The sequence below is a fragment of the Micropterus dolomieu genome, linkage group LG06 (assembly GCF_021292245.1).
Source record: "Micropterus dolomieu isolate WLL.071019.BEF.003 ecotype Adirondacks linkage group LG06, ASM2129224v1, whole genome shotgun sequence".
In the NCBI taxonomy this organism is placed as follows: Eukaryota; Metazoa; Chordata; class Actinopteri; order Centrarchiformes; family Centrarchidae; genus Micropterus; species Micropterus dolomieu.
This window is the reverse complement of record NC_060155.1, coordinates 4,085,095-4,097,223: the sequence shown is the minus strand read 5'-3', so window position 1 is coordinate 4,097,223 and position 12,129 is coordinate 4,085,095. Positions and strand designations below refer to the sequence as shown.

General features: G+C 39.6%; 1 protein-coding gene, 1 long non-coding RNA gene and 1 other non-coding gene across 6 annotated transcripts in view; 2 read left to right on the top strand and 1 right to left on the bottom strand.

Moving 5' to 3' along the window:
* LOC123971842 overlaps positions 1-4,484 on the top strand; it is a 9,198-nt gene extending 4,714 nt beyond the window's left edge. The window contains exon 2 of the long non-coding RNA XR_006825311.1: positions 3,993-4,484. This is a non-coding gene — a long non-coding RNA (uncharacterized LOC123971842). The remainder of the gene's footprint in view (positions 1-3,992) is intronic.
* LOC123971841 (ATP-dependent 6-phosphofructokinase, platelet type-like) overlaps positions 1-12,129 on the bottom strand; it is a 36,550-nt gene that overhangs the window by 13,158 nt on the left and 11,263 nt on the right. For 2 of the 4 annotated variants that reach the window (XM_046050860.1, XM_046050858.1), the window contains exons 8-15: positions 10,555-10,650; positions 8,722-8,814; positions 8,407-8,532; positions 7,647-7,711; positions 7,226-7,295; positions 4,492-4,638; positions 816-886; positions 283-370 (exon numbers count right to left, since the gene is read on the bottom strand). In XM_046050860.1, the coding sequence (XP_045906816.1) occupies positions 283-370; positions 816-886; positions 4,492-4,638; positions 7,226-7,295; positions 7,647-7,711; positions 8,407-8,532; positions 8,722-8,814; positions 10,555-10,650 (756 nt within the window). Of the gene's footprint in view, positions 1-282; positions 371-815; positions 887-4,491; positions 4,639-7,225; positions 7,296-7,646; positions 7,712-8,406; positions 8,533-8,721; positions 8,815-9,499; positions 9,596-10,554; positions 10,651-12,129 lie in introns of all 4 variants that reach the window. The other 2 variants (XM_046050859.1, XM_046050857.1) reach the window with 1 other exon arrangement.
* trnar-ucu lies at positions 11,625-11,716 on the top strand. The gene is given in 2 exon segments: positions 11,625-11,661; positions 11,681-11,716. It is a non-coding gene; the product is annotated as a tRNA-Arg (tRNA).

The window sequence follows — 12,129 nt, the reverse complement described above, 5'->3', positions numbered from 1 at the left end:
TAAGTCAAATACAGGTGAGAATGAACTCAATACTAGAAAGAGTGCTTAATGATGCTGTATGGCAGGTACAATAAAAATAATTCACATTTATATTTTCACAGAACAAGAATTCAGCTTTTATTCAATTATCAGTTTATCTTAATTATACAACAGACTAAAATAAAATTAATTACAACAAATACTGGCAAGCCTGTTCTTTTTTCTAAGTAATAAGATGTTCAGAAAGATTGTGATATTAAGATAAAAGTCATTATGCTCAAAAATCAGGTAAAGTTTACATACCTCAAATCCTCCGATGACAAGCAGGGCGTTGATGTTATGGATCCTAATCTGCTCAGCAATCTTTTCCAGATGTTTGCCCGGAAGAGTTCTACCACATAGAAAGGAAATAGTTGAATAGCTGAACAATGTTCCATGTTGTTTTTATTTATAGTTATTTATAGTTTATAGTATAGTAGTTATTTATAGAAAACAAGTTTAAAAGGTAAAGTTACATTGGCAGTAGAATGAGAACTGGAAAGAGTTCTGTCACATTCAGATGGGATTAATATTCCAGGGGAAGGTGAGTAAAATAGTTCTTGGTCACTAAACTCATCAAAGTTGAAGGTCAAGGTTTTGTTATTTTTGTTACTTCTTGGTAGAGCATAGTGTTCAGGATCCAATCCATTATTTTTTAAAGATAGAAACCATGAGTTATTTGAGAAAAGAAAAAAAGAGGAGATCTTTTTTTATTATGTGTGATGTAAAGAAACAAAATGTATACAGGATTTAAGTCACTATCAATATCCAGATCACACCTCTACACTTCAACTTACCGTTTTGTCCCTAGCAGGGACCCTCCTTGGCCTGTCCAGCCACCCACATCTCCCCATTTGATCTCCTTGATCTGATTGTAAAAAACACAGGGAGAAGTCATAATCATGCACATTAATATTTTCCAAAATTACTTCACAAGTAGATGTTGCTTTTGTTGATGTTTAGGTGACGATTCATCGATCGACAGACCTCTCTGTCAGAGTTTGTTGGATGCACTTGAAAACTGAAAACTGAAAACTGCCGAATTTTTCGAACCTATATTTTTTAATGCATTGAGAATTTTTTTTTTTTACTAAAATCCATTTTATTGGGATGGAGGCAGAAAAACTATCTGCACAGCTAGAAAATATATGTTTTTGTAATAAAATCACTAAAACATGAAAAACTACCAGTATGATCCTTTAAAGTCAGTGTCCGTTCTCTTTATATTTATATCTCGGTATTCCTTCCTGTCCTTGTACTGTTACTGTGCCAGCGCATGTACATTTAACCAGCAGTTCTACATTACAAGCTGTTTCCTACTTAGTTGGGCTTTTAGTAGGGGATTCCAGCTCCACTTTTCAACAAAGTCTAATCCTTCTACACCACAACTCATCTCTGCGCTTCATCGCAACAAGTCACTGCTACTCTCTGCACAGCTGAAAAGGTTATGTGTTTGCATTTGTGGAACGCATGCATGCACTCAGACGTGTGACCAAAACAAAGACTGTGTGCGAGTCCTTGGTGTAGCTGCTGTGGGAGTGGAGTAATTGGCTTACAGTAAGTAGCACTGTATATCTGGACATACTTAAGTCTTATCACTGTAGCCAGTGCAGCAGCCGCCATTTCCTGCTCTCTGCTATCAGTCAGTAATTGGTCAGAATATTGCTTACACCTATTGTTTACTCTTAACAATGAGTGCTTCTAGTTTTAAGTTTATAGTCACATTCACGAGCTGAGAGTAGAATTTGCTCCTGGGTCAGTGAGGAATGCAGAGGCTAAAGTCTCAGCATGTAATGAAGCCATTTATGAAAGAGAGGTGGAAGAAGTGAAGAAATAACAGGCGCAGAGAAAAGGCACAATAGACTGACCAATCACGCTGTAAGATATGATAACTTGTCAGCAGTGTCAGGTTCAGGTGAATAAGGTTCTGCATGTGTTCGGGTAACATGAGAACCCAAAGCTACAGTGTACACAGCATGACTATAATATTTATTTAGCTTGAATAAACTTCTCTTGCACCTATGTTCTCACAATACTGCAACCATCATTGCGCAAGATCAAATTAGAGCAGATTTCATTCTTGAATTGTGTGTTTGTTGCTCATTTTCTAAAACATTTTAAGAGTTAACTGACTGAAGAAAAGCCCATAAATACTGTAAGATGTACAATAACATTTATTTTACTCTATACAAAAAGACCGCACGTGTACACAGCCTTGACATTGACATGTAGTTTAAGCTTTTAGAGTAAGTGATGCAGATATTTCCACACACAAGTAAGATTTCAATATATGGTGTGAAGTCCATTTAGTCTTTCCATTATTACTACAGAAAAATCTTTACTGACTGCTGACGGCAGAGTCAAACAACGAAAAAGTGTTCTAAAAACTAATTTGTGAAAAGAGCAAACGTGTTTCAAAATAGTTTGGAAAGAAAACACCATAAATTTGTCATGTTACAACATGCTATGACATGGCTGGGATTGTCAGTATGAGTTTGATAGTGTTTTTGTTTCTTTCTCATCACGAGTGTATGTGGCTGGTTGTTATGTTTTGGCTTTTCTGTCTCTCTGGGCCTTTCTCATTTCCAAAATTTCTGCCTCCTTACCTCCTCGATTACAATTATTTTGCAGTGCACCTTTTGCCTGAAAACAGGAGATGACTGATGAGATGAGTGTTTCATCATCAGTCCCTTTACAAAATGACACAGTAAAATTTATGTCAAATAGCCCCAGTTGACATGTGCAGACTACATCAGCACTATTATTATAACATGAAGCACAGCAGATCAGTGCTGAACGCTCTGGTTGATATTAGAGCCTAATATTTTGATGTCAGCAGCTGTTTGCACTGTTTTATCACGATTATAACAGCTGAATTGGTGTGATGCGCGGATCGGCTCGGACATTAAAAGAACTCATATAGGCCTATACGCACAGTTCATCCACCCACTCCCCACCAACTAATTATTAGCAGATTTAGAGACCAGCAGTGTTATCTTTAACGATTTACTCTGATGATTAGAGGCTGATGTCAGTCATTTAAACATTTCCATCCGTGCAGTAATGTCACAGCAAATAATGTGGGACAAAACAAAACACCTGCAGTAATAAACTTGACAGGACCGACAGGGAAAACAGAGGAAACAGAATTAAACTTTCAGCTTCTATAATCCATGTTTAGACTCTGATGGAGCTGAGGATTGATCAGGAGGACAGCTACAGTTTTATTGTATGAACCTGGACTGTGTGTGAGAGCTTTTGGATGTGTAGAAGAACACAGAACATTAATTAACATTAGATCCAGACCGATCCTGTCTGATTTTTAATTATTAATTTATGTTGCTGTGGCTCGTGCGTAAATGCACTTTATGAGGCGCTACACAAACGGTAAAGGGCAGAAAGTTTGATTGCGCATTTGATTAGGCTTAACTACTACAACTTATGAATACAATAAACACTGCAGAGGATACACCAATGCATCCTCGCTTATAGCTCCTCCAGCAAGCCTCCTCGATCCTCGATCCTCGCTCCTCGATGTGCATTTTAGGAATTGAGATGTCCTTCAAGATGGCACGCTGAGATCGATTTCCGGGTCACAGGCTCGAGGATCGAGGATGGAGTAGGCAGAAATTTAGGGAAATGAGAAAGGCCCTCTGTCTTTCCTTCTCTCGCTCTTTCTCTTCTCTGCTCCCTGTGCTGCTTCTTCCTGGCATGTTGCAGCAGTGGGCCATAGCCGTGGTGGTTCCTGGTTTCCACACCTGCTTAGCAGGCTGATTGGTACACATGAATCTCATCCTGCCGATCAGTGCTGCTTTATCATCCTTGTGTTCTCTTCAGTTCCCCGCTGGATTGTTATGTTGAGCACTGTAGGTCTCAAGCCAGTATCCAGCTTTGTTCGCGCATTGTTATCAGTATCTACTCTTGTTTCCCGTGTTCCCTGGTAGCTATTGTTTAATCGTGTCTCTGTCCTCTAGTCCTCCAGCCTGGAAGAACTACCCTCTGAGCCGCCTTAACCTGCCTGCCTCGCTGGAGGCACACAGTCGGTAGCGACTCACTGCACCCCTGCCTGCCACGCCAAACTCACCACACCGACCAGCAACACAGAGGATTTTCCCCTGCCCCTGCTCTGCCAATGCTGAAGTTACTGTAGCTCAGTTAACATTTTGGACTTTGAACAAAATTGTGGACAAATGTAGTGCTAAAAGGATTGGCACTTCCTAAAATGTAAAACTCTCTCGTTGCAGCTTTTAAACTGTAAGTGTTTGCTGCTTTACTGTTTATCACCATTGTAAGTTGGATATCTTTGAGTTTTGGGCTGTTGGTCAGATACAACAAGTAATTTGAAGACACCAGGATATCTAATGAGCAGCATTAGACTACTCGTCTAATCAATGAATTAAAAGAATAACAGATTATGTGATGCAGCCCTAGACTGGTGTACTATAAATAAATATGTATCAGTTTCACTCTTACCTGTCCCTTGGAGAATCCCTCGAAGCCGTCGCTGACAGCAAACATCTTGTGGCCTTCTGTGATTCCCACTCTGACAGCAGAACGCACAGCGGCGTTCATGCCTGCAGCCGGCGCGCCAACGTTCAACACTGCGACATTAAAGTTGCTCTGTGGGTGACAGAGAGCATCAGTCACACACACTTAAACACATAGTGGACAGAGCAAAACCTGGTACTTTTATACACCCCCAAGCTTTGTCACATTTTTAAAACATCTTCACACCTCAGGCGTGTCTTTCAGTGACATTCAGTGTACATGCTGTGATTGTACAGCATGTATGAGGTTTGGTTTGAAGAAGATGGTATTTCAGCAATGTTTAGAGGCAATGAAGACAAGTAGAGATTTCTGCAACAGACATGAAGTAGGCAAATTGGACAAAACTCACTGCAGGTTATTCGCTGCTTCTTTTTACTTTATACTGAATCATATTGTATATAATAAAATGTTGACAGGCCAGTTGTCTGTCTCCACTGCCTGAACATACCATCCATGTCTCATTAACGGCTGAGTCAACAAGATTTTGCCTCAAAGCAGTACAGCAGAAGGCCAAGATTGTCTTGCATGCAAAAAGCCACATGCTGCCAAAAGACTCAGTGAAGCAGCAGCTGCTTTCTCATGACAGCCACTGAAATTACTGACTGCCAAATGCAAACTTTCACTGGCTATTCAAAGTTTTCTTGCTATTAAACCTCTGTGCCACTAGTTGATGAGAAAATGTTTTAGGGTACAATCCCAAATTGCTGCACAGCAACTTTCAACCCCTAATATCAAAGTGAACTAGGTCCATATATTTTAGTTGAAGCCCATGAAGTGGTGTGTACAAGACCCACGTTTGAATGCAGGCCAAATACACCTGGCCAAAAGGCCTCATTGGTATTTGGTGGGTGACTGTTGGGTCAGAGGTGGTTGCTAGGAATAAATTAGGCCTTGAAAGTTCTCCTCCCGCAATCCTTTAATAGGATTATTGAGGACATGGACTGGATTAAAGAACATAAAGAAGATGTAGAGAAGCTCAAAATAGACAGGCGTCCAAATCTCAGCTGCTGATGAACTTCTCTATGGCAAAACTCAGAGCATGTGACCAATATTTATTTCATAGTACCACATTTGTGCAGACAAGTTCAGTGAGTGTTGTTAGATTTGAGTATTGAAAACTGTCAAGTAGAGCCCGACCGATATGGGATTTCGTAAACCGATACTGACATTTGAGGATTTTAAAATCTGATATTCCGATATATCGGCCGATATTCTTTTATCCCTTCCTTCACAGAAACACAAAACATAAAGATTATCTCCAACATTTGTTATGTGTAGTTATGAGACCTCACCATGACAACATGACATAATGCAGTTTAAAAATAAAACAGTTTTTTTAGTATTAAAAGCTTTGAACAAAAGTACCACTGATTATGTCAGCTGATTGCTGTGTTTTGTGGTGGAATTGTGGCATTCCAAACCCACAGAGGAGTTGCAAACTATGCAACAACACTTACAACATGGTTGAAGGATCCGTCTTCTATCTCTCTCATTCTTTTTTAAATTTAACTTTTTAATTGTCATTTATTGGCTATTGTAAACACTGATACCAATTTATCTGCAGTCAGCTCAAATCTGTCAATAATATTAATTGGTAGGGCTCTACTGTCAAGTATTAACAGTTAGCTTTGAATGCTTGGTCAGTTAGCCTTGTCTACCGATTCTTTAAGCAAACATTTCCTGCTCTAAATCATAACTTTGCTAAGACCGTAGACTGGATTTTTAGGCAAAGTTCTTGCACAGATGATTGTGTTCAGAAAACAGCATTGAACACCCAAAGGCTTTTAAGAAAAGTGCTCAGAACCTGTGCCAAAGTTTTGTGTTTGACTGCCACTGACGACTTTAACAGAGAGAGCATGGAGCCTGTCCAGTTTGACTTATGAATAAGCAAAGACACTTTCAGCCACTGTCTATGCAGACTTGACACTGAACTGTAAGGAGGGCTACTTCAGGTTCATTTGAAGCAGATCACAGCCGACCCTGTGATTGTCCTTAACAGCCGGGCGAGCGGGACACCTTCACTTAAGCACTACAGTAACTCTTTGCATGTCTACACTTCTACTTCTAAGCAGAGCCATGAAGAAATAAGCAATGACAGACAGAGCGACAGATAATGAGCACTGATACTGTCATTTTGTGGCACTGTTACCATAGAAACATGCATGTAGTTAATGTATTGTCCCTGTAAATTAATAAGGCCTGATAGAAGATTATACCTAGAAAATCTAGTAATTAAATTGTATTTCAGCATGGGGGAAGTCAGGCATTAAAGTGAATAAGAACAAGGATCAACACAAAGGTCCAAACTAGTTGCTGAAAAGCTCATCTGCTCTGTGAACTACGCCTGTAGAAGCATCAGAAGCTGACCTAGAGCCCGCTCAGCTGCAGCCTCATTACTCATCACATACATCAAACTGTTCTTCATCTCCCGCCTCCTCCTCTCCCTCAGGACAGAGACAATCACACAAAAACAGACTCTGTTAGTGTCACAAAAAGACTGCAGCACCCACAAGGCACCGGATCAGGAAGTACCTTATGCTACCGTACAAATCTCAAAGCTGCTGGTGGAGAGATACAATTAGAAGAATTAAAAGTGTAAAATCTTACTTATTTGATACAATCATTGTTTTCTATATTCTTTGGTTGTAAGGGTACTTACATTTGGAAGCTCAGAATCTGCTTTCCGGTAGGAGAGGAGTCTGTAGGTGCTCAGATTGTTTTCAAAGCTCCTGCAGATAAAAGGTGTGAAAACTGAAGTTAGTCAATGTAGCAAATCGACAAGGGGTGTCAGCTCTGTTGCTGCTGCAGAAAAAGCCTTTAGGAGTTGATAAAAAATCAGTGCAAACACAGTTAAACTGCGACACAGGAGAACAGGTGCAATCTTGTTATACAGGACCTGCAATGAAACTGGTGGAAAATAGTAGTGACTTATTTGCACTTTTACTTGACTCAGTGCTGCTAGCTCACTATTAGCTCTATATAAGCCTTTAATGTGTTTCATTTTAAACTTGTTTGTAGGAAGATGAATCTTAGTTAGACACACAGATGTTTGATCAAAGAAGTTGAAGTAAAATAAATACCTGCCACGCAGTCTCACTGCCTCTTCAAATTTCTTCTCATCCATGGCCTTCTGTACCTCTTGGGTCTGACGACAAAACACAAAAGACCTTTTACACCATACATTTCAAAATCTGCCATTTGTTATTTTCTTCTGCTGTGACAAGCCCCTGGGTCAGTTTGAGTGTGTCTATGGCATGCTTGTTGTCCTGTCAGTCTTGCAGGTAAATAGTGGGTGGGGTTTTGTCAAACCGGGAGCACCAATGATCCAGATCCACATTCCACCTCATTCCTCTTAAGTAAGTTACGTCCTGAAATTGTTTCAGCTTATTTTGGAAAAATTTTAATGTCACAACAACATATTCAGCGTTGGGAGTTTTATTCCCACTGGTGCTTACCTTGGATAACAGTACCCTTTAATGTTACATGTTATAAACATACAGTATATTTTAACCAATTTAAGTAATTACTACACCAAATATGTGTGTTAAGAAAAAGTTAAGACTAACATGTAGTAGGGCTGAACAATTAATCAAAATAGTATCTAAATTGTAATATGGCTGGGTGTAATATTATAACAACCTATAACATCAACATAATTTTTATATTTTTTTCACTGAAAACGAACTGCAAAAATTAAGATTCCCACTAAAATCATGACTCAAATCACAATCACAATATCTATCCAAAACAACACCCCTAATGTAATCTCATTTTCTGTATTTCTCATTTTTTGGTCTCTGCATGACCTCTTCACTCCAACATGCATGCACACACTCTTACCATCTGAACACACTCCATAAGTGGTAGTCGAACAGCCTGGTTGCCAACCAGAGACACAACGCAGGCCGGGGTGTTGGCAGAGGCCTCCAATAATGCCAGCACTGCCTCCACGCCCATACGACTGGCCTGCAAGGGTCAAAGGTCAAAGGTTATTAAAAGGTCAATACTGAGCAGCAGGATGGGTTTTTTGAGGCTTCAAACGTTGGAAGAGGAAAATATCAATTTGACATGTTTACCAATGAATCATCTCACAACAGGTGAGGATTTCACATACAAATGTGTCCATTGAGAATTGTTCAAGACACAGTGACTTACCAGAATCCTGTCAAAGGCAGAGGGGGTCCCACCTCTCTGCACATGGCCCAAGATGGTGACCCTGGTGTCAAAACCCAGGCAGCGTACCACCAGCTGGATATGGAAGGGCAGCGAAATAGAATGAGAGAATATAGTGAGGATTAACTGCTCAGTATAGGAAAACATACAATAGTTTAATAGTATTAAACAAAGGAGCTGTATCATGACTTTAAAGGGTTTCACTCCAAAAATTACAGATCCATAGCATGAAAACATAAGCACATATTCTTACAGTTAATCTTACTTAAACTTACTTTAAACACATAAAAAACACAACTCAGATATCTAATAGTATTTATCCTGTGCAACATCCATTCTTTGTAAGATTCCATTGGCATCTTGACATGCAAACAATCTTAAGAAAATGCAGAAACAAAAAGGGCCGAAACAAGAGTAACGCATTCAAGAAAAGAACAGAAGGAGAAATCATATAAAACATCTCCTGTCATGTTAACAAGTGCCAAATAAATTGCATGCAGACGTGAACTTGCAGAAGTAAAAGAAGGGTGCAAATGCCTGATCCATATGTACAATCAAGAAACATAATGGAGTAGATATTTTAGTAAAGAAATATAAAAAAATAACTTGCATGTCACATGCAAAAATGTGAAATGTTAAAATAACAATCACACATAGTGCATAAAACCTTGTGTGCAGCAAACCATGAAGTGAAAAAAAGCCCATGCTTCAGAAGAGTTTGTGGGTCCACGACTTGCCCAGGTTGCTCCAATGTACTTACATCCTTGATATAATCAGGAGTTATTGCCTTGTTGTGGCTATCTATGGCACCCTCAGCTACAATAATAATGTTCAGCCTTTTCTTATCAGCACGGTTCTAGAGGGATATAAAGAAGCAAAAGCATTTGAAAACATGACAGAAAACATTTTGCATTGCCAAAAGCTGGATCCGGTAATGGAGGATAACTACTGATAAGCCTCCATCTCTTTAATGAACAGGACATTTACTTGGTTGTCTTTCTTCAGTAGGAACTTGCCACATTGTGGAAAAGTTTCATATTTACAGCTAGCTGTGCCAGTTTGTTTTCCACGGGGCATGCTAGCCATGCAGAGAAACTGAAGGACCATAATCATACAGCCCAATTTGACAGATAGGCCAATGTTTGAGGTAAATGCCACTTTAATTTGCCAACACACTGGGAGATTAGATGTTTGGGCCCATAGCTAGCAACTGGTGAGATGTTTCTAGCTGAGGTAAGATGTCCTTATGTTAGCCTACTTACCTAATAAGATGCTACACATTTCCTTCTGCAGTGAGCAGGAATGTGTATTGCATCAGATGTGTGTCCTTGTGTGTACTAAAGCAGGAGATACAAACAAAATAAGCCCATATCCTCTCACACAGTTCCGTTTATTTCCTAGACTTCCCAGAATACCTTTTGACAATCTCGAGACTGAGTTTTACATGTCAAATACTCATGTTTTCAAAAATGTTGTAGTGCTGGTGAGGGCATTTTCATGTATATTCTGCTATTGAGGTGTCAAAGTTGTGCTTCTCGTTCAACAGATTTCTTCCGGCAGGATTGCATGAGCTGCAAAATGGCAGCTAAGAAACCACAATGGCACCAAAACTTGAAATTATTTTGGCAAAAATATTTTATAAAATCCTTCTCTCAGAATTTGGCAAGTGTCTGGACAAGAGGAAAAACAACCAATCTGAGAAAACGCTGTACTTTAACTGTGCCATTGACTTCTGTTTTTTAGACACTGATATCCACCAGTCGGTCCAGCTTCTGGTTTCTCCTCTGCATCAGTCTTAAACTGAGCTCTACTCACATCCTTCACAAAAACGGAGGTAATGGGTTCTCCTTGTCTGTCAATGGCTCCTTCAGCAACTATGATAATGTTCAACCTGGAACCTCGAGATCGGCTCTGAACGATAACAGACACACTCACCACATCAAATCTACTGAAAATGTGTCAGTTAGTATGCAAAATGTGTATTAATAATATCTAATTGTACTATAGAGAACTGGCTAAGAACAATGATATTTTACATTGTTCAAAAGTTCATTAAAATATTGCCCTTCTTCAAATCATCTGATGATCTAATATCACTAAGAATGTGTTGGAAACTAATGAAGAAGTGAGTGAGTGTGTGTGAAAATAAAATGAGCCCATATCCTCTCACACAGCACACAGAGATGTGTGTGTGTGTGTGTGTGTGTGTGTGTGTGTGTGTGTGTGTGTGTTGTGTGTGTGTGTGTCAGCAAATAAAATCTGCTGACTCTATTTGACTTGTTCTTTTGAGTGCTTAGTAAGTATGGCAAATGCCATAATGGTCAAAAAGTTAAGTGTGGAATGCTGGACAGTCCTCACAATCAAACTCACAGTAGCGAGCTTGGCTACATAGCGAAAGGTTTGTGCCAATTAAAGATTGGATTTGCAGTGTTTAAAACCATGACTGCACAAAATTTCAGCAGCGCAATAGATAGCGCATTGCACTTCTAGTCATATATCAGAGATGTCTAGTCATATATCAGAGATGTCATTCAAAGGTTGTGGGTTCGAGTCCCACCAGAGTCAACCTTTTGCAGTGTTTAAAACCGTGACGGCACGAATTTTCAGCAAATACAAGCTCCTTGAGCATTTTTGTTATTATTTTGCAAAAAGCGGCTCCAGCGCCACCAGAGTCAACCTTTTGCAGTGTTCAAAACCGTGACGGCACGAATTTTCAGCAAATACAAGCTCCTTGAACATTTTTGTTATTATTTTGAAAAAAGTGGCTCCAGCAACACCAGAGTCAACCTTTTGCAGTGTTTAAAACCGTGACGGCACGAATTTTCAGCAAATACAAGCTCCTTGAGCATTTTTGTTATTATTTTGAAAAAAGTGGCTCCAGCGCAGGCTCTGTGGCGCAATGGATAGCGCATTGGACTTCTAGTCATACATCAAAGATGTTATTCAAAGGTTGTGGGTTTGAGTCCCACCAGAGTCAGTGTTTAAAACCGTGACGGCACGAATTTTCAGCAAATACAAGCTCCTTGAGCATTTTTGTTATTATTTTGCAAAAAGTGGCTCCAGCGCCACCAGAGTCAACCTTTTGCAGTGTTTAAAACCATGACTGCACAAAACTTCAGCAACGCAATGGATAGCGCATTGCACTTCTAGTCATATATCAGAGATGTCTAGTCATATATCAGAGATGTCATTCAAAGGTTTTGGGTTCGAGTCCCACCAGAGTCAACCTTTTGCAGTGTTTAAAACCGTGACGGCACGAATTTTTAGCAAATACAAGCTCCTTGAGCATTTTTGTTATTATTTTGAAAAAAGTGGCTCCAGCACCACCAGAGTCAACCTTTTGCAGTGTTTAAAACCATGACTGCACAAAACTTCAGCAACGCAATGGAT